General features: G+C 45.9%; 1 protein-coding gene and 2 long non-coding RNA genes across 5 annotated transcripts in view; 2 read left to right on the top strand and 1 right to left on the bottom strand.

The window, feature by feature from the left end:
• Window positions 1-26,615, top strand: part of LOC308596168 — a 435,220-nt gene that overhangs the window by 152,774 nt on the left and 255,831 nt on the right. The gene's annotated exons all lie outside the window — the stretch shown is intronic.
• Window positions 292-9,381, bottom strand: NKX2-1 (NK2 homeobox 1). 2 transcript variants are annotated; one of them, XM_081209738.1, is made up of 3 exons: window positions 9,374-9,381; window positions 3,878-4,245; window positions 292-2,485 (listed from the first exon to the last, which is right to left on the bottom strand). In XM_081209738.1, exons 2-3 carry the CDS (start codon window positions 4,233-4,235, stop codon window positions 1,785-1,787), a joined length of 1,059 nt encoding a protein of 352 aa, XP_081065864.1. In that variant the 5' UTR covers window positions 4,236-4,245; window positions 9,374-9,381; the 3' UTR covers window positions 292-1,784. The 2 variants fall into 2 exon arrangements, with proteins under 2 accessions (XP_081065864.1, XP_081065863.1); XM_081209737.1 differs by lacking the exon at window positions 9,374-9,381 and adding an exon at window positions 5,060-5,156.
• Window positions 4,233-14,515, top strand: LOC308596184. Its single transcript, XR_014012392.1, has 5 exons — window positions 4,233-4,577; window positions 5,615-6,698; window positions 12,476-12,629; window positions 13,499-13,784; window positions 14,127-14,515. It is a non-coding gene; the product is annotated as an uncharacterized lncRNA (long non-coding RNA).

Raw genomic sequence — 26,615 nt, 5'->3', positions numbered from 1 at the left:
GGCTTAAAACAGCGGGAAAGTTATACAACTATTCTCAGTTCACAGCCATCGACAAATCTACCTGGCCTGAATATTGTGTCCTCTCCCAATAAGTCGAACAAATGTTGAAAATCGGAAGGGATATACATATATGTATGTATGTATATATATACATGCGCATATATATATATATACATGCGCATATACATATATACACACACACACACACATATATATATATCTCAGACCCCCCATACACTTTGTGTGCGCGCGCGCTTCAAGGTTAATTCAATTTACACGATACACCTCGTGCACAATAAACTATCGTTTTATTTTGATTATAAATAAGATGACCGTACTTTCCTTAAAATACAATTACATAGGAAACCTTTGTAGAAATGGTGTTTTTACAAGTTAATAAATCTGGACGCTCTTTACAAAGACTTGATATCCACCCCCCCAACCCTGTTAGTACGCTCCTCGTTAGCTTCCTTTCCCTGCATTAACAGCATCTTAAAAGCACCCTTTTGGGATTTCGATTAGTGGGTCTGCAAATATTGTCTTTCCTCTGCGAATGACGCCACTTGGATTTCCTTGTCTCCGTGCCTTGCTACTTATCTCGGGTAGGACTCCCTGTCGTCGTATTCTCTAGTTAATCGGGAATATAACATACGAATCGATCCTATATCTGTATGTGCTGATCAGTTTCCCCGAAACGTGGACCCGATCGTCCTTCCTGGGCTTTCCCCGTTGAATTCAACGGGCCTTGGGAAGGAAGTTTACATTGCGCAAATTCGGCTCCCGAATTTTTTCTTTTTCTTTTTCTTTTTGGAGGTGATAGGAAGGTTGGGGAAATAGCAAAGGGCAATAAGAAAGATAAGTGATCTTTATAATTTATTAGAAGCTCCTCAGGAAGTATATTTAAAGCCAAATATATCTACATAAGTTACAAGGGGCGGAGAGAGAGAAAGAAAGATAAACGTGCGCCAAATAATTTCACCGATCTGTGGGCATCCATTTTTTTTTTTTTAAAAAGTGGGTTTTCCTATTTTATTTTATTTTTAAAAAGTTTTGATTTGTTTGGTAGATCGTTGCTTGATATATTCCTTTTAATCAACAAAATAGTCAGGATACTAAAAACTATGGGTTTAGTCCAACGTTTTTGACAGCATTATACAGCTACAGGTTCACATCGAACATAAGGGGGAAGGGGAAGCTAAGCCGTGATAGCACCCGCGTTTCCATCCACCGTCTGGGCTGAAGGCCAGCGAAGGTTCTCCGTCTGTGCATTGTTTTTGAAGAGTGTGTGTTTGTGGGGGAGGAGGGGGGACGCTAAAGTTTTTTGGGCGGTGAGGGAGGGGAGAAAACACCCACCCTTCGCCCCGAGGGTTTTTTGTTTTTTGTTTTTCTTATCTGTACATACAAGCGTCCACTGGAGATCCATCTCACGCCGCGGGCACACGGTCCGTCGTGGGTCTCAGGGGCCACCGAACTCCTCCAGACAACGCTCCGGGGCCTTCAGCAACACGGCAGCCATTTCACAACTTAAGAAGTCTGCTTCTGGTCCTCTCGTCTGTCCCAAGGACACAACACCCCACCCCACAGTTCTGATATTTTCTTTTTAAAAAACAAAAACAAAACAAAAGCAGAAAAAAGGGGAAGAAGGGAAGAAGTCAAAGGAGGAGGAGGGTGCGGGTATTTGTGTGTGTTTCTGTGTGCGTGTGTGTGTGTGTGTGAAAAAGAAAAGGAAAGGGTCAGCCCGTCGGACAAGGACGAGGTGGTGGGCCCCGTCGGGGCGGCCCCTTTCACCAGGTCCTCCCATATAGCAAGGTGGAGCAAGACATGGCCGTCCCATAGTCCGAGCTGGACGAGTTCAGGTGGGACAGAGCCGACACCTGGCTCTGGAGGGACGAGGGGCTGCTTCCCGCGTGCTGGCCCAAGTCTGGCGACTGGCCGGCGCTGCTGGCTTGGTGGCTCTGGTGCTGTCCCAGGCTGGCGCCGTTGGAGGCCACGGTGATGGCGGTGGCCGCAGCCTGCTGCTGGTGGTGGCCCTGGAGCGCCGCCGCCGCCGTGGGCGTGTTGGAGCCCGCCTGACAGGGCTTGCCGTCCTTGACCAGGACCGGGACGGCCACCCGTCGGGGCGAGTGCTGCTGTTGCTGCTGCTGCTGCTGGCAAGAGGCGCCGTCCTGCTGCATCTGTTGCTGCGCCGCCTTGTCCTTCGCCTGCCGCTTCATCTTGTAGCGGTGGTTCTGGAACCAGATCTTGACCTGCGTGGGCGTCAGGTGGATCATGCTGGCCAGGTGCTCCCGCTCGGGCGCCGACAGGTACTTCTGCTGCTTGAAGCGCCTCTCCAGCTCGTACACCTGAGCCTGCGAGAAGAGCACGCGGCGCTTCCGACGGGGCGTGCTCTGCAGCGGGGCCATGCTCTTGCTCACGTCGCCCAGAGAGCTCAGGCTGCCCATGCCGCCCATGTTCATCCCCGACGACGGGCCCATGAAGCGGGAGACTGTGGGAGGGAGGGAGAAACAGCGGGGAAAGGAGCGTTAATCAGCGGAACCAAGCGCAAAGCCCAGGAGGAGACTCCGGCAGACCCGCGGGTAGCGGGCTCGGCCCGCACGCCGAGAGGCCGAATCCGGTTATCGGGATCCAGATCCACAAAGGGGGGGGGAGGCCATGGTTGACATGTCCCTAGACATGATAACAACAACAACAACAACAATAATAATAAATGCTAAACAATAATATCTGGTCAAATCCCCACAACACTAATGCCAGTTCACATAGATACCGGTGAAAATGTCAACGCGCAAGATGCTAAAAAATCGGCAGAAATCCGTTTCTAAATCGGATTTGATAAGGTATCTGGTGGCTTTGTAGAGTACGTTCTCCACCCTGTAACCCGCCCCCCCCCGCCTAAAACAAGAACAAAAAAAATACTCGTAGAGAAGTGACTAGAAACGGCCAGCGAGGAGAATTCAAATTTAGAAAAAGGGACATTTTGCTGGGGTGTACATTCCAGCGTTTTCATGCGTATCTGTCTATCTATCTGTCTATCTACCTCACACATACATTCCTGCATACATTAAGAAAGGATAATCTAAGGATAATCTAAGAACCATATACTTCACTTTTGCAACGCTGTTTACACCTTGTAATTTGTCAAAAAAATAATAACCTGTCAAAAAATAATAAACGTTACTTCCCCTCCCTTTTCACATCCTTTATGGGTTATCTATTTCTCTCCGTTTATTAATTCCCTTAGACGTAGTCCAGAGCCTGCCTTCGTACTTCTAAAGCAGATCCAATTCATTTCGCACCTGTTCAATTTTTATTTACACTTTAAAGGGCCACTGGAACCTCATCGTCTTCACGGACTCTCGCCTTAGGGTTTTATTTGAACCATTTGTTTGGCGTCCAAACATTTTATTATTTCCTATATCCAAGCGCGCTCCCTCACACGGTTTCTTTTCTTCTGGGCGCGCATTATTCTTTATTCGTAAGTCCCTTCCTTCCCTCCTGGTCTCAGCCACCCACATTTGTCCAATAAAACGCTTCTCCTCTCTTTGTGAATGCGCTTAGCCGCTGAGATTAATCATAAGGCGCAAGAGATGCCCCTGACTCCCCCCAGCCAAAGCCAGGAGCAGACCAGAGCCCAGGAGTCCAGGACAAGGTCAGAAACCGGTTGCAATTTTTGTTGTTATTATTATTAATACACAAAAATTGGGGGAGTGGGCGGGGGGAGCAACATCCAGACCAGCTTCATGCCAACTGCTCCCCCTCGCGCGCACCTCCGCTCTAACTGCTGCCCCACACTCCCCCGTCTGCCTGGGACCGCGCGACCGCGCCACGGGGAAAGGTGGAGAGAGAATGAGAAGGGGGGAAAGCTCGGAGCACTTACTTGTGGAGAAGCGGGGGTCCGGATTCGCCCCGTACCAGCCGGTGGCGGAAGCGCTGTTCCTCATGGTGTCCTGGTAAGGTGGAAGGTCTCCCATGTTGCCATTGCAGTAGCCCCCCATGGCGGTGTGCGAGAGCTGAGGGACCCCGGCGGCTGTCATGTGGTAGGCAGCGGTGACCGTCCCGTTGTGGCCCATGGGGTGCTGCTGCATGGCCGGCTGCGCCACCTGCGACTGCCTGTAAGCTGCCAGAGGAGCGCCCAAGTTACTCCCCTCCATGGCCACTTTCTTGTAGCTTTCCTCCAAGGGGCTCAAGATGTCAGACACTGAGAAAGGAGTCGTATGCTTTGGGCTCATCGACATGATTCGGCGGCTGGGGGGAGAGGAGGGAAAAAAAGGGAAAGGGGAGGCAAAACTCTCTCTCTCACTCTCTCTCTCTCACTCACTCTCTCTCCTTTTTTTTTTTTTTTTTGCCAAATATTCTGGTGTGTTGCCTCCACGCCGATCTTGTTGGATGAACACGTAACCGAGTGGACCAAGTCCGCCTTAATTGGATTGAGTGGAGGCTCAGAGCTGCCTTTCGTTTGTTTTAGCCAGACGCCAGGTTTTAGGCTGCCACCAGAGGCGGGGCATAGGCACTAAAGCAACAAGACAATAGAACCCCACATCTTGCCCGAGATAATTAGCGTACATGCTGATGACAAGGTAAACACCTTTTAAGTTTTCCCCCCCTCCTTTACTTCTCAGGCTTTCCCACCCGAACCACCTGCCCACTCAGCCTTTATTTTTTATTATTTTTAATATATATATATATAATTCGTATATATCATAAGCCTTAAAAAAAATAAAAATGCAACGGTTGAAAGGGAAAGTCCTGCCTTCTCCCCTCCCCCGAATCAATCGGTTTATGGATTTATTGTTCGGGAGGGGTGCGAATCGAACCCTAAGGCTGGAGATGGGGCTCTAAAGAGTTTCCAATATGGAGAAAGGAGGATTGGGAGAGGCGCGCTGGGGGGGGGGGAGCTTTATTCCTTCCCCCGCCCCGCCCGTGGGCGAGTTTCACAAAAAGGAAGCCCGTTCGGATCCTAAGCCCTCTTTACCCACTACCACCCAACTACCCACCCACCGCCCCACACGCTCCCCCCATTCACCCCCACACCTCCTCCTCTTCCTCCTCCTCCTCCTACCTCAGTCTGAACGAGGAAGGTCAGGACTGAAGGACTGGATTTAGCCACCACCAAGCACCACCATCACCCGCCCCCGCCTCCCCTTCGTAAGCACCCGAGGAAGAAAAGAACAGTCTCTGTGTGAAATAGCACCGGGATGGAGCGTTCCTACATCGCCAAGTTGGCAGGAATCCGCTCTCTGGCCAGACATTGGACGGAGCCTCGAGAGAGGCGCGGAGGGTTGTCTAGAGCAAACTACTTGTGCCTTATCAGCGCTGCTTAGGAGGCATAAGCTATAGAGCCTATAGGAAGCTTATCTGTCCGAGGCTCCGAGCGCATCCCCTCCCCGCCCGCGCCGCCCGCGCCTCGCCAAATATATGTTCTCTGTACATGCAATCATCTGATCGTTTTGTCTAGCTCGTTACTCCGCAGGCAGATGGAAGCTGAAACTTTGGGGTGGGGGATGTTGCGCGGGGTGGGTGGGGGGATAGAAATGTGTGTAAAGCAATTGTATAAGGATGATGGGCTGCTGGAAAACACATTAAAGCTAAGAGCCCGTTTGTTATTTTCCAATAGGAACCGTGTCACGCACTCCTCCGGGCCACGTCTAAAGCTTAAAAGCAGCTTCTCGGGTTATTTATGAATCAGAGGCGCCAGGGATGGAAAAGACCTGTTAGGTCATCACCCTGCCAGTGGAGAATTGTGTCTTTCATTTCCTAATATTCCGCTCAGCCTAATTGCGGCCACCTCGGTGTCAAGAGAAATCGAGAGCTGGCTGGGGGACGGAGGCTTGAAGGCGGCTCCACCACGATCCACAAGCCGGTTAAGGCGCGCTGCTGCTGGGGGGGAGGGGGAAGGGAGCCTCGAGGGGCACGATCCCACGCCCCGCTCAAGCGGGTGGAGGATTTCCCCGGTTGATTTTAATGGGCATGCGTGGGTGTGTCAGATCTGCCTCTTCATAATGGCTCCGTTCCAAAGAGGTCTGCTTAGGCGGCTCGTGGATCCAGGGGCGCGCGCCCTTGCTCCAAACGATATTTAACACGCGCAAGTTCCGCAGGGAAGGGAGGGAAGAATCCCGTCGTTAGAAGGGAAGGCGAAAGGCGGTGGGCGGGCAAAGAAGAAAAGGGAAATAACGCGAAGTAGGGAGGGGAAACTCAGCCCCTTCCTCACCCAGGCCTAGAGCGTTGGCACCTAATTTAATAAAGCAATTCTTTCAAGCTGAAGGAAATAGCAAGGCAAGGGAGGGGGGGCAATTAACCTGGTAGGGTTTTTGTTTTTTGTTTTGAAAAATAATAATAATAAGAAGAAGAGAGTCTCAAATAACAGGTCCTAATAACAGTTAAGTAATTGCCCCTGGTAAATATGTTGGCGTCCCTCGGCTGGGGTTGTGCTTTTAAAACAAATAAATAAATAAAGGCGAAAGTGCACTTGCAGCTACCCGGGGATAACTAAATATCTTTGTCTAAAGTGGCGGCGTAAATGGCCAGTCGCTTTGTCACTGGCTCGATATTAGTGCCTAAGGATCATTTCCCTTCAATTGGGAGCCTCTCGTTGAGAAGGCAAGAAAGCGCTTAGGAGAAAAGTAGGTGCCCACAGAGGAGACTTCCCAGCCTTCAAGTCGAAGCCTGCACGGTGATTATACTTTGCCGCTCGGCAAGAGGTGAGCTTCTCCACGCCAATATAATTGCAGCAACTCTCTCTCTCCCCCCCCCCCCAATCAGCCCCTCCGTTTCCCCTTCGACTTCTCCGGCGCCAAGTCACAGATAGCCGCCGCCTTAACGCTGCAGTCCCAAGCGCGCTCGGAAGTCGATGCCGTGGAAATGGATGGGACGGACCCACACCCCAAGTTGAGGTGTATAGGGCGGGGGATGCTTTAGGCTAGGATCTGACGCGGCGCTTACGGTGGAAACAACTTTCACGCGTGTGAACCGGGTACAAGTAACGCACCGCCCTAAATAGATTTCCTGGAAGGAAACCAAAGGGAACTTCGTTCCCAATAAGTTTTCTTCGCATCGGAGACAGAATCTGTTTTTGGGTTCCGGGGAGTTTCTGGATTCGTGAAGAAAAGGGGAAACTTTAAAACTTAGAAATCTGGGCACTTCGGAGCCCTGTTTTGACGCAAATGCTGGGAAGGGGAAAGCGGGCCGTTCTGCTCGCCTCTGAGTTGATGCGCCATTTCTTTCTTTGCTTTTTTGGGGGAAATCTATTCACCGAAGTGATTAAAATAATAATAGCTGCTGGGGAATCGAAAGTTATTTTTCCCTTCCCAAATGCATTTTTTTAGAAGTGATTGATGATTTCACGACCGTTTGGCTAATAATTATAATGAGAATGCAAAACACATAGTAACACCAAAACTAGTTATAAAGTCACAAAACTGTATGCTAAAATACTGAGGGGTGAATTTCAATATCTGTTACGGTCATAAATTCAAGCTGTAGTACAAAGACTTTATAATATTTGGTTGTACTGATGACTCTTTTGATTTCTTTAAAATATCTCATCTCAACTTTTTAATAAATACGTTATATAGATACAGGACTGGCATACTTATTGGGATAACGGCTTTTAGATTCCTCCCTCCCTCCTTTTCCTACTTTTATATACTCAATAACTTGATCGTTTTAAGGAACTGAACTCAGTTCACTCTACTTATCCAAATTGTTTACCATTTTATATATATTAAAAAATGTCTAGCAGCAGCTCAAACCATTAGGATTGTTCAGTAAACATTTTAGGGTGCATTAGAGACAGAAGATACGCACACGCACATACTATATACTCACGCACAAATACACATTACTAGAAAATATGGATCTCGAAGGCTTCCTTACAATTAAACGAATCTGCCAAGGTGTACTGCAAGGTAGTTCCTTCTTGTGCAGGGGAAGATACCTCTGTTGTTTTGTGATATATACAATCAGCATGCACTGATATTATTTGTTTTCTCGTTTATTTCTTGTAAAGAGTATGGATTTCATCATCGTCTAAAGCCCACGCCCGCTCGACTCCAATATTTTATTGGGAGTGCCTCTTGGGGTAGAAAGGTGGATATTTCGTATGTTCTCCCCTTTAGGTGTGCGTTATTAAGTTTGTTTATTTTTTTAAAAAAAATGTGACCATTTTCTTGATGAGGAAGAGGGAATACCTTTCCACGGTGGGACTTGGCTATTCCAGATACGGGTGGTTTGATCATTCTATCTTCACGTGGGTGTCATGCGGGAATTTTGTCATGGAATTAAATGGGAATTTTGCAATGGAACTAAACCGGAGGTGGATCGCCCCCTGAGGGAAGATTTTCAATGATACACCCTGAGCCCCAAACCAGTTGAGCCGAGGCGTTTGAACCGAGGCCGATGTACGGGGCCCCGGTTATATTTCCACTCCGTTCCTGAGCAGCTTTACTTGGTATTGGAAGTAGTTTCCCTTGAAAAAAACAAAACTGACCTCCAACATCAGGGAACTTTGATTTTGCACCATCGATCATTTCCGCAGATCGATAATGTCCATAATAAGGTCGACCGACTCCTTAGCATTTTCGTGGACTCGGATTGGACTACTCTGGAGTAAACGGGTGGCACTAACCTTTACTCCAGAGTAGCCCTGGTAAAATTTATTTGACCTGTGGGGATTGAGCGGAGAGCGGCTCGTTCTTAATTTTAACCCTCATTCGCATTTGGAAAGCCGGGCGTGTCTTCATAGCCTGCCTCTTAAACCGAATTAAGTTCCCCTAAAGTGAATCGGGTTTACTTCCCGAAGTACCAGGCGCTGTCAGAGGCAAGCCCTTTCACGCTCCTCCGGATCGGCTCTCTGCTTTCCCACAGCTAATCAATCCAATTTAATCTCTCCTCCTCGAACTGGCGAGGAAAGTTTCCTTTGGAAATCTCCCTTTCCAGCTAAATTTGGAGGGAGCCTGTCTTTGCACAAACCACCGACGCCATCGTTCTCGGTGCTCACTGCTACTAGCCTAATCACACCGTATCCTTTCACCTGGCTGAATTAACACCAATCAGTCAATAAAAAGAAGAAGCGGAATGCAAAAGTAAAGAGAAAGGAGGAGAAAAATGCAATGCCTTTGGCCTGCTTAAAGGATTTCCCCCTCGGCCCATGCCCTTCAGAAGAGTCACTGTCTCCCAAACCTCCCCTCCCCCCCCACCTCCCGGTGTCTGCGAAATGCTTTTGATTTACTGTCCGACGGCTTCAATAGTTTGACCCCACAGAATCCGACTGATAACTCTCCACGTTGGGTGGAAAGGGGGCGGGTGGGGAGGAGAAGAGGGGAGGACTTTCTTACTCAAACGGTGCCAACCTCAACGCGGACGGTGCCCCCCGAACCTGCAGCGTCTTCCAGGCTCCTCCACACCAGATGGCGGGGACTCAGAGGAGTCGTTTCTCGAAAGGAGCTCAACGGGGCTCTCCGGAGAGAGCTCACCTCCCCCCTCCCCCCCCCCCCAGGCTCCCCTTGCCGCCCTTCAGTGTAGCTGCCAAGGCTTTCCAAGTGAATGGAGAAAACTGGCCATTAAAAGCGGGGGCGGAGAGGGGCTGCTTTAAATGGGCAAGCTCTGACTAAATTGTAAATTGTGGATTCTACTGACAAGGCCGTTTGGGGGCTGCCGCGTGAAGGACCCCTGAAGGAAGTAGCCACAATGACCGGGAGGAGTGGATGAGAAAATGGTATTTCTACAAAGGTTTGGGAGGAATGGAGGCGCTTCTCTGTGCTAGGAAGGAAGGAAGGAAGATAAATAAGGAGAGAAAAGCCTTAATAAAACAAGGTATCTCTTAGAAGTCGCAACGCAGTAGGTTGGCTTTAATTTTTTCCCCGGCCGCACCCGAAATAGAAACAGTACCGAGGTCCTGCTGTTCAGCAGGCCTCAATGAGGCGCTTAATTCAGACCCCCGACAGATGATTTCTTGGCTAGAGGTCAACCCCTCCTTAGGAAACTTTCCTTCCAAAGTGAGTGTGCTTAAGATGGCGTTCTTCGCTGTGAATGCTAGAGACGCTCTTGCTTAAATTAAGCACCCGCTTAGGCACTTAATGAATAACGCCCTTAAACCAGAGTGGTCTCGCCTAACGTCTTCCCAAGACATTTATTTCCTTTCAGCTGGGAGGGTTCAGGAACACTTTATCAATTCTCCCCGATTGTGCAGAGGCTGGATTTCAGGAAGCGCGCCCCCCCCCGCACGAGCCCCCTCCGCCTTTCCAACAGGTTTCTTCACAAAGCAAACCAACCTTGTTGGACTTCGGCTGAGGAGCAGCTACCACATTTAAACACACGGAGGCTGGACGTTACCCATCCCTTCAGGCTCCCCCCGCCCCACAAGGATTCTCTGTTTCCTGGGAGCAAACAGTTGAGGGTGGATGTCAGTCTCATAAGCGGCGCAGTTAGATGATTCCTAGACTCTGGACAATCTGAAGCCTGCCTCCATCTTTTGACGCTGAACTCTGTGTGTTTCCAGACGTTGCTCCAAAATGACCCAAGACTGCCTTCAGGGACCCTCCTGCTCAGTCTGCTGAATGGGGCCCTAGGCTTCTGCCCGGAAGTTCTGCCCTGACGGTTCCCTGAGCGCCACTGAAACAAGGAGAACGATTTCGGAGTCTGAGCTGTTTTTAGAACCACTCGTTCAAATAAGGGGGCTGGGGAAGCGGGTTTAAGTGGAAGAGTCCTGACCAAATTGCAAACTGAGGATTCTATTGAGGCTGCAGTCTTAACGACCGCTGGCGGGAGTAGCCACAATGGACTGAAGCTGGATTATTGTGGAATGAGTGCCACCCTCACTTCCCCAAAAGATCTGTGACTTAGCATTGATTTTGGAAGAAGCGGGCTTTGTTTGACCTCAACTGATAGTCTCTTCCACTGAAAATCCATGTGATTGTTTTCACATACGTTTATAGGGGGTCTTGGTCTTCCCCCCTATTACGTTCAGGTTTCGATGTGATCTGCCTCATTCGAGGTACCTGGAACCGGAAGTGGAGAAAGCGTTTCTCTAGTTCTCATACGTTTCTCTGGTGCAGTGGCGTAGTTTGGCAAATTTAGACTCTGCTCTTTAATGGTGTTGTTTTATTACCTCGATTGTTAAGTTAACGGCAATTACTTCACTTAATGGTATTATCGCCACCCGCTATTTTTATGGGTACAACTTCACTTGCTTCAAAATGTGGTAAACGGATTGTGAGTTTGGGGTGCGAGGGTCTTCCTGCTTGTTCGCTTATTCTATTGAGTGGGCTGTTGGGTTTTTGCCCGGCCCAGTTTTGCCCTAAATCTGCCACTGCTCCGGTTGTGAAATCCACATACCTGATACCCTTGTGCTCAAGTAGAGATTCTGAGTTTGTATTCCATGAGTAAACTTTTCAGATAAAAATTGAGGTTGGAACTCCACACTTCTGGAATTTGGGACAGTCCCAATAAAGCAATGGGCTGCACTTGAAATAATTAAAGTCGGAATCAAGGCTGCAGCACTATAACATTCCACTTCAAAATGGCTTCGTGGAAAATATGTCCGCATTGAACAGAAGACTATAGGAAGAAGAACCCTGATGACTCATACCCAAGGTCTATCTTGTCCAGCATCGTGTTCTCACGGTACCCAGATAAATGCCTATGAGAAGCTCACAAGGAAGGGCGTGAGCGCAATAGCAGCTGTTCCCCAGCAGCTAACACTCTGAGACATCTCACCTTGGATACTGGAGGTGGTGCACAGCTATCCTGATGGGACCTCTTCCTTCTAAGTAAACTTTTAAAGATTGTAATGTCATTAAGGTTACTGTGGCAAGAACTTTCAAACGCACCTGCGTCCTGCTCCTATGGCATCTTGTATTAATTCATCAGGACTGTCATCGTGGGCCAGTAGGCTGTTCTGTTTGGATTGTTCGTCTTTGGATAGAAGCAACCTAAGTAACCTGGAGCTGCATGTTATGTTGAAACCAAAAGGATGGTCTGAGCTTTCTGAAGGCAATGAAAGACACATCCAGCAGGCTCTTCTTATGTTATTGTGTTCTCATGCATCTAACTAATACATAGTTAATGCTCCAGAAAGCAGCATGCTTCTGTAGCAATCCCTGCTAGTTCTCAGTTTGGGCTGAAGTAACACAGCCCAGGAGCAGGTGTATCACTTCACCTGTTTATGCGAACTTCAGCTCAGAGCGTCTCTGTACCCATACCACTGCTTCACCCATCCAATGAAATAGGCTGCCGCCGCCTGCAGTAGCTCGTTTCATGGTTTCAAGAATCAGGCAAGACCAAAGCCAGAAAATGAAGAGAAAAGTAGAGGGAGAGGGAGAGAAATGGGGAGAGTTTTTAAAGCATAAAAATGCATTGTAGACAAGCTTGTTCTGGATCCCGGAAGGATGTAGTTAGTTGCGAGAAATTGTATTTATTTATTCCAGCGAATAATAAAGCAGAGATATTAATTTTGGCGTCCACCTTCGTACACCCACAGTGCTATACCAATGGCAGCTCCTGCATTTTACGAAATGGGCTGCAGTCCGCAGAAGCTTCAGTCTCAATGCACCTGTTGGATGCCAGAATAAGGCTTTAAAAAGAAGAAAGGAAAAAGATGGCGGGGAGGCTACTCCGTAAGAATGAAGGCACAAGTAAGTCCGCTTTGAAGCTCTTGGGGGTGGTGAACGCTCCAGCCGGCGAAGCAGGATGCTCTATGGTTAATATAACCCTCCCCCACAGTTGCGTTCAAAATAAGTCACTATTATTATTATTTATTAAATTTCTATACCGCCCTCCACCCGAGGATCACAGGGCGGTTTACAATGTAAAAAACACAAAAAATGCATACCATAGTAACAAACAAAAACAGTACCCCCGCAGCAGTTTAAAAGATCATAGATGGTTTAATTAGCCAAAGGCCTGGGAGAAGAGAAATGTTTTCGCCTGGAGTCTAAAGTAGGACCTTTTCGGAAAGTTAACAGCTAAAACTCTCCTCTGTAAGATAGTGAAATCGTCAGCGCGCACGCACGCACAAACAAACAAACAAAACACCGCCTTTCCTTGTCTGTCAGTCCCAGATATGACTACATTCCAGAGGCACCAAAGAGAAAACAACCGAAGGAAGCAGAGAAGAGGCTGAGATGCTGCTTGCTGCCGCGCCGCAGAAGGTTGGCCAAGAGATCTCTCGGGCTGCCCAGAAAGACTGAGGGAAAGCCGTGTTCAGTGATGAGTTGCATTCCAGGTCCCAGGTCCCATCCCCAGCATCTCCACATTCGGCTGAGACAGTCTCCTGTCACCTCCAGATGAGCTAGATGAGCCCATGGTCTGACTGTATAAGGGGGATAGTTGGGTTGTCCTTGTTTTTATTTTTCTTGTGTATTTTGTGTTTTTATGTTGTGAACCGCCCTGAGATCTGTGGGTTTAGGGCGGTATACAAATTGAAATAATAATAATAATAATAATAATAATAATAATAATAATAATAATAATAATAATAATAATAATAATAATAATTTTCCAGGGTCTTTCAGGAAACATGCGCTTCCAGCAAGCACTGTCTCTGTGAGCAAAAGTCAGCCATTAAAACAAAGCAAGAAAAACCAACCACAGGGAAACAGCCTTTTCCTGCAGAATACCACCAGCTACTTAACAAAGCCAGCACGGTGTAGTGGTTAGAATGCCAGACTAGGCCCTGGGAAACCTGGGTTCAAATCTCCCCACTCGACGGTGAAATTCACGGGATGACCATGGACCAGTCACTGTCTCTGAGCCTAACCAACATCATAGGGTTGTTGAGACTCTTGAGAGTCCCATGGACTGCAAGAAGATCAAACCTATCCATTCTTAAGGAAATCAGCCCTGAGTGCTCACTGGAAGGACAGATCCTGAAGCTGAGGCTCCAGTACTTTGGCCACCTCATGAGAAGAGAAGACTCCCTGGAAAAGACCCTGGTGTTGGGAAAGATGGAGGGCACAAGGAGCAGGGGACGACAGAGGACGAGGTGGTTGGATAGTGTTCTCGAAGCTACCAGCATGAGTTTGACCAAACTGCGGGAGGCAGTGGAAGACGGGAGTGCCTGGCGTGCTCTGGTCCATGGGGTCACGAAGAGTCGGACACGACTAAACGACAACAACAAGGGATCAAATGAGGAGTAGGAGAACCATATACACAACTTTGAGCTCGGAGAAAAATGTGAGATATAAATGCAATAAATACACTGTATGGCATTGAAGTCAGTGGGTGCTTCCCCGGGGAGAACAGTCAAAAAGTGGTTGTGAACACTTTCCTTGGGAATGGGTCTAATTGGGTTTATGGGCTGTAGTTCTAAAGATAGCTAAGTCTCACTGGTCAGATTTTAGTACTGGGTTCCTGTTTCGTTTAGGGGCTGATTCACACATACATTGCACATCCACGTGAATTCTCTGTACGTGATACCGGAGACGAATACAGCCTCCTCATGCTGCTGCAAAAAAGAGAATGGAACCAAATATGGAACCGAAAGGGCTAATACAGATGTATATTATCCGTTTCTATGGAATAAAGCCCACTTCACGTACATATGCAGGGCTAGAGAGGAAATAATTCAGTGGGGCATGGCATGCAAGAGGTAGAGAGGTTTGTTAGGTCTCTATGCAAAGCTCAAACGAATACAAGGTGAGCGACTCTTCCCCGCTGCAGTTCATTAACTGTAGCTGCGCACTTGCTGGGGAACGCAATGTGCGACCCCACACTCGCTCCACTGACAGCCATTGTTTCAGGCCAGATGACCTGCCACCTGCGCTCTAGTGATGAAGCAGTAACATCGGGGCGTCAGTTGCAGTCAATAAGTTATGGGGGGCACCGTATGTGTGAAGGAGACCGTGACACAGTGACCAGTGAAGGAGACCATGACCCTGAGGCACAGTGCGGTCCTCATGCTCCAGTTGCCTTCTTGGCATCGCCTTCTCCTTCGGAAAGTAGGTGACTAGCGTTGCCCCTGGACGACTCGCGGGCAAGTGCCCAGCAGGCAGGGCTTTCAAAGGACTACGAGCTCAAGTCCTTCAGGCTCGGAGGCCCTTATCTTGTTCCTTCCATCCACCCTTTCTTCCAGACCCACACCTGACGAGCGCCACCATGACTTCACCTTGCGTCTCCACCCCATCCCGAGGAACTTTATCCGGGAAGTATGCAGCAACTCACTGGCGAAGTGGGAAAAGCACTCTGCACATGGCCAGTCACTTTGGTAACATTTCATATCGCTCGGAGTAGGGACTCTTTCAAAGTAAGTTTCTTGACTGAGCTCTGGGCACAAATTGATCGAAGGAACAATGGGGTGCAGTTCTTTACAGTTAGTCCCCCACTTCTTTGTTTCCAACTGCTTTGCCTGCTCACCAGCCCCTCAGCTTCTCTCTATCCCTTTCCCGCTCCAGATATATCTATAGCTACCCTACCCTTCCTCTGTGGTCCATTCCTGCCATTCTTTCCTACCTGGCAGTCTACAGAGAGGCAGGCTTAAGAAGGAGCTGCAAAGGTGTGTCTGGCGCTTGTGCCACCAGATACCAAGATTTATTTCCCCTTTCCAGTCTCATTTCTGCTCAGATATACCAGATCTTTGTCTCAAACACAGAAGATCCCAATGGTCCTCTTTTAAAGCGGGGGGTTTGGATTGGATCCTGTTATCTTCAGTTCCTTTTCACTCTTCCTGCAAACTTACGCGCGCTTTACAATACGTAGAGCACCGATTTCTTCTTCAGTGTATAAGTTTATCATTCGGCTGTCGGATTACATGGAAACAAACTGGAGATGGGGAGGTCTTTCTGCTACTTCTGCTCGATGCCTATTTCAGACAGCAGAGTAACAAGGCTCCTGCCTAAGTTGCCGACGGCCTTTCCCCCTAAATGGCTCCAGCGCATTTGGAACACAGCTAGACTTAGACTACCGACGATAACTGGATGCATATTTCAGACAGACCATTCTGTGGAGAACCTGTGACCCTCTGGATACTGCTGGACTCCAGTACCCATCGTCCCTAACCAGCATGACCAATGGTCAGGGATAATGGCGCTGTAGTCCAGCAACATTTGGAGAACCACAGCTTCCCCACCCCTGGAGGTGACTGTTCCAGTTTATTGTGGGCGAGCGTTCCACAGGCAACAGCGCGTGGTTTTTAGAACCTGCTACTAGTTTATTTCGCAGTTTATACTCACCTCCTCGATTAATCTACAACAGGCTTAAAAGTAATAAAATACAATATTCCTCCGCTATCTTCTGGGTGGGTGTTGGCATCTATTCAGTACGTGTTGGGTGTGTAGGCAGGCTGAATTAAATCTGAAAGCCCCAGATAATCTGCAGACTACGACCACTTTCCAGCAGCTCCACAGGACTGTAAGACTCAGCACCTTGAAATTAGTCACCCTGATAGCCTAGTAAATACTATGAGAATAAGGGGTTGGTGCTCAGAAGATTCCATTAAAAGAGGTAGTTGTAGGGGGTGGGTGACTCAGTTTTTACCCTGATTTAAATGTTATGGTTCCTCCTCTTCTCCCAAGTTGGAGAATTGTCCTGTATTGAATCTGCAGCACACTCTTTGTTTAAGACGATCAGTCCCTGAGTTCATGGACTGGGAACCATGGTAGCTTGACAGGACTGACGTCTTAGCAAGGAAGGTCTAAATCTTTCTGCAGCTACGATCTTTCCAGGAAACCCGCCTTCCTAATACGAAAATTATTCTACTGGCCTAATTTAGAGGGTTGTGATCAGGTTTCCTGGGATAATGTAGCCGTTTCCAGAGAGGTAGTTATTTTAGATTGTTTCAACAAAAAACAAGGAGTCTTGTGACACCTCAAAGACAAACACATTTCCCTACTTAAAATTTATCTGCTACATTTCCATCTCACCTGTCCTCCAGGGAGTCTAAGGCGGCATACATGGTTCTCCTCCACCTGTTTATCCTCACAAGAGCCCTGTGAGGTAGGTTAGGTTGAGGGACGGTGACTAGCTTAAGGTCACCCAATTAGCTTCACGTCTGAGTGGACATCTGAACCGTGGTCTCTCAGGTCCTCGTCTGACACTCTAACCATTACACCGCATTGGCTTTTGTAAACTACATGCGATCCTCAGTTCTCAAGTGCGAGGGTGTAAAAGGAGCGGGGCGAGTAAACGGCAATGGGATACCAAAGTAGCCTGTGATAATTCAGAGTGTATGTAAGCATGCTTCTAAGTTCTCCTTGAATTGTATCCCTTTGTTTTTTAACTCCAACCTTTACATTTCTTTCCTCCCCACCCACGTATGTGCTTGTGACAACTGAGGATCACACTCCATGTGTGGGGAGTTTCTAACACAGTTTCCCAAACTTGGGTCGCCAACCCAGTTGTACTATAACTCCCATCATCCCTGACCACTGGTCCTGCTAGCTAGGGATGATGGGAGTTGTAGTCCAACAACAGCTGGAGACCCTCTAAACCCCAAACACCCCGCTTTGGTCCACCCCCGGCGTTCTCTGCCCACCTGTTTCAGAAACCAACAGTTTCAAGGCTACGTGTTAATTTCTCTTGGTTCTGCCTTTGCTTTGTGGAAACGAACACGTCCCTCCTCGTCTGAAAACCCAAAACAGACAATCCAACATACAGAGAAACCGCCTCCCGCGTCAGTTACCACGCAATTCTTTTTTTTTTTTTAATCAAATAAATTATGGAATGATTTATGGAGGAATTTGGTTGTTCTTATTTATTCGTTTCTACCCAAAACAGAAGCGTGATCCCTGCCTTGAAGGCGGCGTAGGAGAGGCAAGGACCCACCAGCTGCTCGGTTTCCTTGTCCGTTGGTCACTTGGAGTCACTCAGCAAAGGGGGGGGGGGAATCCCTGTTAAATATATCGATGGCGTGCTCGGTCGACCCTGGGGAGTGGTGGTACTGGTAGTGGGAGGACGAGAAGCTGTGCTGTGGGTGTGTTGGGGTGTCGGTGTGCGCGTAATTCACTGATGGAGCAAAAACTGTAAGTCCCAGTTCACTTTTACTTGCCCATGCGAAGCGTGACCCGTGGAACAAGAACCCAAGCCATTTAGTGGAGGAGGGAAATCCTGCAATCTGCCATTGAGTCGTTAAACTCAGAGGATGCCTTTTCTATTTAAGTGGCATCGAGGCGCACTGTGGGTAGCAAAGGTTATTACTAACTCCGGGGGCTCGCGCTTCTTCCTTAAGGCGCGTTCGCTTTGGCTTGAGGCGATCTGCAGTAGCCTCTACCGGGCGCTGCAAGAACTGCAAGCCGGGAGCGCCGGAGAGAAGGCGAGCTCTCGATCCTCCGTCAATCAAAGAATAACTACGGAGCGGTCGCATCTTCCAGTACCGCTTCTGGGTAATTGTCGTTGCTTTCAAACTCAGTTCCTTCAGTGCTACCGCGCCACTGCCCGCCGGACGCTTCTTGGCAGCTTTGATTTTTCCTTCCTGACAGTGGAGTAGCGTGGGGGGTGCAGGGGGGCCGCCGCACCGGGCGCAACATCTGGGGGTTAGGGTTAGGGGGCGCAAATCCACGGGTTAGGGGGCGCAAATTACTTGCCTTGCCCCGGGTGCTGACAACCCACACTACGCCACTGCTTCCTGATCAATGTAGAACTTTCCCCCATGGCACACTTCGCTTAATTCAGCAGCAATTTAAATATTCGTAAAAGTCTGGTGCTTAAATTCGAAAATAAATAAAAGAAACGCGGGGTCTCGGGTCTCACACCTGCATGTGTCCTCTCCCGTGGATGTGGATATTCTTCTCGCTAATCCTACCTCCAGAGTTTCTTTCTCGTAAGGTTCAGTGGTAAGAGGAAAAAACTCTGGAGGCTGTGCTTTATAGATAGTATTACACAGACAGGCAACCTCTGCCCCACATTCCTTACTCCCTGCTAGGGCAAGATCACACTTCCCCTCTCCTTCTCCCAGTAGCTATTTCCCCCCTCTCCTTGAAAACCGAGTCTCTTCCTAACCTATTCCCAGGGTCAATGGGAAATATGGACAAAGAATAAAGAATATGTATCCTGGTGAGAGTGGTTAGGAGCAAATTATCTGAGTGTGATGGCTGGTATATATGGAAGCACTGCCCTGCTTCAGCTCAGGGTCCAGGGTCAGAGGCGGTTTTAGAGTAGCTGCAGGGGGCGACACAACAAAGCTGTAGGATGGAGTTGGAGAGGTGGTGGGCCGGCGAAATTTTAGCATTGCACAGGGTGCCACTGAAATTTGAGAGCCCAAATCCGTCACTGCCCAGGTATTCCCACAGGTCTTTCGAAATCACCACCAGTGGGATTGATGCAGCCACTAAGACAATTTAATAGCTGTTAGACCTCCAGAGATATTTACTTTCTAATACTTTCCTATACATAGCAGTGATGACCACCCAGTGGCAGCTTGATGAGGAAGATTCCTATGATGGTTTTGAAAGTATCCAGGCATGGCCTGTACCCTTTGATTCCCCCTCCAACAGTTTCCTGTCTCCTCTCCCCCAAGAAAAAACATTTTTTTAAGAAAAGAAAATATCCAAGCATCTAAGGGAATTTTATTCTCTGAGGGTTTATCATGGCACCTTTCATTCTCCAGAACAGTTAAATACTTGTTGCACTGAGCAACCCCATGAATATCTAATTATTTTCCTTTAAAAAAAAATAACGAAAGGTTAAAAAGATACTGCTTGTCTCTTGTTTTCTTAAGCAAACTACATAAACCTCTGTCTTCAAAACCAACTAAAACTCTTGAGGCATCTTAAACACTAACAAATTTATTACGGCAGAAGTGTTTGTGGGCTCAAGGCCATTTCAACAGATGCAAGTCAAGGGGACTTGAGTCCATTAACGATTGTACCATAATGAATTTGTAGTTCTGAAGGTGCCACAGGGTTTTAAAAAAAATAAAACTATTTTTTTTCCCTGCAAGAGACTATTACATATACACTTCTGGAAATTTATATGACCAGGCTCAGTTGTCTCCTTCGTCATGTTGTCTGCTGTTCATGTGTTAGTGATGGCTTAGGTCTAGGCTTAAAATCACCAAGGTGTATAGTGTGTGCGTCCATGTGCATTTAGAACTGCATTCTAACAAATTCACATGCTTCCCTTCAATTCCATGTTATTCTCTTTTCATCCTACAAAAAGCTCTTGGATGTCAAATCATTATTAATTTTATGGTTGTTGTTGCTGCTGCTGCTATTTATTTATTTAATAAAAATTACATACCGCTTGATTGTAAAAAAATAAATAAATCTCAAAGCAGTTTACTAAAGATAAAAAGAGCAGAGAAACTCACAACCATACTTTTAAAACATACAAACTACAGCTGTCATCGCTCCTACCTCCAGAGGAGGTAAACACAGGAACATGGGAAGCTACTCTATATCAATATATCCCCATAGCTACAAACCTTGCCATAAGAAAGTAACTATATCAATATATCCCCATAGCTACAAACCTTGCCATAAGAAAGTAACTAAGAAAAAAAGTTATAAAATAAAAGAAAAAAAGCCACCAAAATATAAGCAATAAAATGAATGTAACATTAATGAATGACTGATAAAATGATGAATGCACTTATAAAATAGAAGTGAACAGACAAATGAAAAATTTAAAACACTTCAGTGTTTTAAGTCCGCCATACACAGCAATAAAATTCAGAGTTGTATTATATAAACCATGTAAAACACATTTCTTCTTCTTCTTCTCTGGCGATCACTCATGGCCAAGTAAGATTGTCTTCCATAAACACAGTTTTAACAGTGTCGAAGCAATGATTCTTCAACATCAACTTTGTTGGACTGGTCTTGTTGTTCGGATGCCTGATTATTGTCTTCTATAGCAACTACAGTGGTACCTCGGGTTAAGAACTTAATTTGTTCTGGAGGTCCTTTCTTAACCTGAAACTGTTCTTAACCTGAGGTACTACTTTAGCTAATGGGGCCTCCCACTGCCACCACCGCGCGATTTCTGTTCTCATCCTGAAGCAAAGTTCTTAACCTGAGGTACTATTTTTGGGTTAGCGGAGCCTGTAAGCTGAAGCATCTGTAACCCGAGGTACCACTGTACTCTATTCCGAACTTACAAATGGAAAGCGTAATGCTGGTGGTCAACAAAAGAGCTTTAAAGACTCTCTCAAGGCAAATCTTAAAAAAGTAGCCTAAAACACATTACATATTATCTGGTACACTTCTTTTCCTCAGGGTATACACAGGGCTTTTATTTCCACTCAGTTCTGGCACCTCTCAGGTGGGCACCATCGCCATTCTAAGAGAGTGAGTTCCTTTTCTAGAAAAATAGCACTGGTATATATGCCATAACAAAACATCCCTCAGCAATAAGTGGTACAGTAAGGGAGACTATGACTAGATGACCCTTCCAACTCCACAATGTCTATGATCCTTGCAGGTAGATGGATTTTTCACCGTTTTGCTCAAGCAAACCTTGCTGATTGAGTGGACATAGTTACTGAAGGCATCAGCCTGGAACCTGTCTATGACCTCCAAGAACTGAATCCAGGCCTGTTGTCAAATATTGCATGCCAGTCTTTCTCCAGGGGGTCCGGTACATGCATAAATTTATCAGTGCAGTATGCCTTATGACTGCCCTCAGATTTCTGTACCCTGATAAACGGAAGGCAAGAGCCTGTGAAGGTGCTTCAAGAAGCACTGTAAAATCTTAAGAGGTATTGCTGAAAGTAAATACAAAAGGAAGGGAAGACAAATGGCAATGCAAATAAAGGAATGCGTACTGAAGGGTAAAAATGGATGATTACCAGAGAAGTTGAAGGAAGTCCAAAATTTGTATTTTATTAAAATTAGGTAAAATTTGGATAAAATTGTATGATTATATTGAAAATTAATAAAAAAAACATTTCCATAAAAGCACTTAAGCGTTTCAAAATACTTTATTTCCATTCCAATTATTTCACTTTGCTTCAGTTCCAAGTTAGCAGGACCAGATTTTAACACACAGGATTCTTAGGTATCTTAACATGCCAAAAACAGTGGAAATTATTTCCCTTTGATAAGGAATGTCCTGCTGTGACTTCCTCACCATATCTATTGATACAATATTTTTGCTTTGCCTACTGTTAGTTAGATACATACATTAAAACTGCTTCAGCTATTCACTTTTTTGACTGCATGCTAGTGTAATTGTTTTATTGTGTACAAATTGTATGGTTTTACTATGCATTAACTGCATTTTTAGTGACTTTGAAGATCAATATTGTTTTTGGACTGGTTTCTTATGGTATTAATATACTATAATATTTATCTCAGGGCAGCTTTGTTGTTAACTGAGATAAATTCTTATTGTTGAAGGGAATGTTTATGAATGCATTTCTATAGAATTAACAGATCCATTGTATTATTGAAATATTGAATCTGGGTTTTTCCTTACTTGTTTTGTATTTTGATGTATTGTTATAATTATTATCATACAGATATGTTGTATTAATTAGGGGGAGGGTTATTTTGTTTATTTGTCTGCTTTTTGACAACCAGTTTTCTGCAGGAATGAAAAGCTGGTTATAAGCAATAATAGCTGACATGTGTCTTAATCTTTTTTTTAGTTTACTATTGATTGTAATTATATTCTGAAGATTTTTTAAATGCCTGTTTTTGAGCTATTTTTATTGATAACTCTAATGGCTTAAAAAGTGCTTAGAGGTTCTATTATAACCAAGTGATATATAACTTTTGTAAAATAAAATAAGCCAAATGATAGAGAATTCTGAAGAGCATAAAGAAATTGTTTCTTATCTTCTCACTATGCAGAGTTGGTCAGTGGAACATTACTGGGGATGCTGTTTTCATTTTCATGAATCACATCACTTCAATAGCTTTAAAAACTTAATTTCATGGTTTGGGGAGAATATATTTATTCTGAGGAGACCAAATTGGGGGCACAGCCACACCATATATTTAAAGCACAACCAGCATACATTTAAAGCACATGACCTCCCCTCAAAATTCTGGGACCAAAGTTTATTAAGGTTGCTAGGAATTGTAGCTCTGTGGGAGGGAAACAACAGTTTCTTATGACCTTTCTTCCTTATGTTTGCTTTCTGGGCATATTCTGTGGACTCTAGAGGTGAAACAAAACCTTACAAATTCCAAACCTGACCACCTGTTATGAGTAAAGGGGGCATAATTAAACCAGAAATGAAGAGAACACATTTTCTTCCAAAATGGGAGCCAGACACCTGCACGCTCTCCCTTCAGATCAGCTTTTGTCTGGCCTGATACTTACTCCTGTCTAATCCTGACGTTGAGAGAGTTTGGCCTTGAGAGACACACTCAAAAGCAGACTGGGTGTGGATCAATAAGACCTGAGTCATAAGTACCCCAGTGTTGAACTTTGGACTGAGCTAGGTGTTTGTTTGATTGCCAGAATGGTGGTGGGTTCATGGGCTTTTGTGGCAGTCAATACTATGTATGTCTATTTGTCCTTGAATTCTGATACAGTAAATGTTTTTCCACTAAGTTTCAGAGTTCTCCAACATTGCTGAGCTTTCTCGGTCATTGGAACAGTCATTCAAAAGAACACAAGATAAGGCTCCTCACCAGCAAACTTTCTGCCTTTCATGTGTGCACATGGGGTCTGTTGATATTATTAAGTTTACATACTGTACACACAAAAGAGAAGAGAATAAAACATGGCAACTGTTGCCATAGCAATTGGCAACAGAAGCCAAAATCTTGCTACCGGAAGTTGTTAATAGGACAGGTGATTTTTTAAAAAATGACTCACTGCTGTTATTTAAGTAGAAGGCTAACATTTTACCCCTTGTTTCCACTCACTATGAAGCAATAAGCAAATCTGGGATAGATGTGAGGAGAGGAAGCCAGCAAAGGCAGAAATGTACCTCATGTTCCATCTCCTGAAAAAGAAATTGTCAACTTTTTAAGGCCCATGAGCACATTTGGATTTTGAGTGAGGGCTGTAGGCACCATCACTTCTGGTCATTTTCCTCTTCTCTCCCCCCCCCCTTTCCTCAAATCAACACCCACCCCAAAGAAACAGAACACATGCACACACACTTCACTTTTCTAAGGGTAAGATTTATATACAATAGAATTAATATGAGCCTTAAAAAGTACATAGAGCTGAAAGATGAAGGGGGAAGCAGGGGCAGCAGCTGGCAGGCTGAGAGACCTTGGCCCCCCTAAATTTTCAATATCCTGTGGTGATGTGTGCATGACACATGGCATGCATGCGTTACGTGAGCACATTACTACTTCTTCTTTGGCGATCACTCGGAGCCGAGTAAGATTGTCTTCCATAAACACGGTTTTAACAATGAGTCCATAAGTGACTGTGGAGGCCAATTCTGGATCCAAACGTCCTTCTACAGTGGGGACCTTGGTTTCCAGGTGGAGTTGATTACGGTGTGGATTTGCCAAGCGTGCCTTCCTCTTAGCACGTTTCTCCCTTGTGTCCTGAGTTGGAGTGTCTTCAAAGCCCATGACACCTTTGGTAAAGGCTGTTTCCCAATTCGAGTGCTTGCAAGCGTTTCCAAATTGTTGGTGTTTATACTACATTTTTTAATATTTGCCTTGAGATAGTCTTTAATCCTCTTTTGTTGACCACCAGCATTATGCTGTTAAGTTCAGAATAGGGTAGCTGCTCCCTGGCCTCCTCAATGGTGGTGGCAAGCCGGTACACCTGGTTGGAAGTGCGTTATTCTTCTGACTTCTTCCTTCAGTTCTATATATTTTCTGTAAAGGGATAAAATAGTGACCACTTTCACCAGATCATGATTAAGGGCATCCTGAGTTGAGGGAGCTCAGAGGCTTCATAGACATTTGAGGAAGGCCTCAAAGGTACCGTGCACCCATAGGTGCCATGTTGGGGTGCTCTCTTATAAAGATTCAGCTAGGATAGAATCCTCAAATTCATTTTTGATGTTGTGTAGATTTTATTTCAGTATCATTAAATGTGCATTTTTTCCATTGATTATTTTAATAAAAAGTTATATATATTCATTCTCTTTCTGAGAAAGAAGGGAGTTTCTTAAAGGTCAAGGCACAATTGCAAACAATTCCAACAAGAAAGAAAAGTGAGAGGCATCTGCAGAAACTAGTGTGGTTGCACAAGGAGCTTACAGTGGTACCTCAGGTTAAGAACTTAATTCATTCCGGAGGTCCATTCTTAACCTGAAACTTTTCTTAACCTGAAGACCACTTTAGCTAATGGGGCCTCCTGCTGCTGCCACGCTGCCAGAGCATGATTTCTGTTCTCATCCTGAAGCAAAGTTCTTAACCCGAGGTACTATTTCTAGATTAGTGGAGTCTGTAACCTGAAGTGTCTGTAACCTGAAGCGTCTGTAACCCGAGGTACCACTGTACAGATGAACTGAGATTTAAAGGGGGCATGCATATGAAATGGAAGAAAGGGCAATTCATGAAGGAAGAGTATATATGAGTAGCCAACACCTGCAGGGAGAAGCTGAGGTGGGCTACAGCTCAGAACAAGCTCAGGCTTGCAAGAGAAGTTAAATAATAATAAAAGGTTTTTCCCCAGTTGTTTTCAAAGCAAGAGGAAGAACAAGCAAGTGGTAGGTCCTCTGCATGGAGAAGACAGATAAATGCTCTTGGGTGACAGAGAGAAGGCGGAGCCACTCAATGTCTACTTTGTCTCTAATATCCATAGGAAGAAGCCTAGATGAGCTGTTGGACAAGAAGATGTACACATTTCAGCTTTCAACATGCTGCCTTGTACATAAACCAGGTGGGACTGAGGACCAAGGAATGATGTACAGGAAGCCACATTCCTTCCTTTGCTTCAAGAGGCAGACAAGATTTCATAATACAGATCTTCACCACAACACAAGTGCATTATCACATTGGTATTTACCACATCAGGGAGCTTGTTATTTCCCACGCTTTCCCTTTGACATAAGTACTTACTGTCACCCTGGAAAGTGTGGGTGGCATCCCCCTGCCTTTTCTTTTACTGAACTCCACTGCTCCATTGTTAATATTTCACATCAGGTTATCTACATTGCAAATGTGTTGCTTAGCTTCTTTTATTGAGGCAGGAGGAAAGGAAAGGTGGAAAATGCAACTTGGGCATTCCCCCCCCCCCCCGTCATTTGAAGCAGAATATAGACTGAATACAGAAATAATCTTCATTTGCCGGGCTGCCTGTTCATCTATGGGTCACCTAGAAACTCCATCCTTTGTGTTTCTGGTAGGTTGCTGGATCTGGCATAAACTACATAAAATTCAAGTTGATTGGGAACCCAAATATTTTGCTCCAAGATGTCCTAACAGGATCAGTTTATGTTAATTGTGTATCAAGTTTATGTTATTGTAGGGAATGACAATCACCACCAGGAGGCAACACTACAACTATTTGTTTCCTTTAAAAACACACAAATAACACCCCGCCCCCACCTGCTTTTCAGTTTAAAATGCTAAGAAGGCCACATCTTTTTTGTTTCAGCAATATATTCCACGCACTGGTATTATCCCTCAGGAAATATCCAGGACCTACGGAACATGGAATTCTACATGCAGCGATATTATGGTTTTTAAAGTCGCTAGTCCATTCTGATGATTAAGCATTTGTAAAGGTAAAGGTAAAGGCAAAGCAACCCCTGACCATTAGGTCCAGTCGTGACAGACTCTGGGGTTGCGGCGCTCATCTTGCTTTATTGGCTGAGG

The sequence above is a fragment of the Podarcis bocagei genome (genome assembly GCF_964188305.1).
Source record: "Podarcis bocagei genome assembly, chromosome: 1".
NCBI lineage: Eukaryota > Metazoa > Chordata > Lepidosauria > Squamata > Lacertidae > Podarcis > Podarcis bocagei.
Note: the sequence above shows the minus strand (reverse complement) of the source record. Positions and strands in the feature narration are given on the sequence as shown.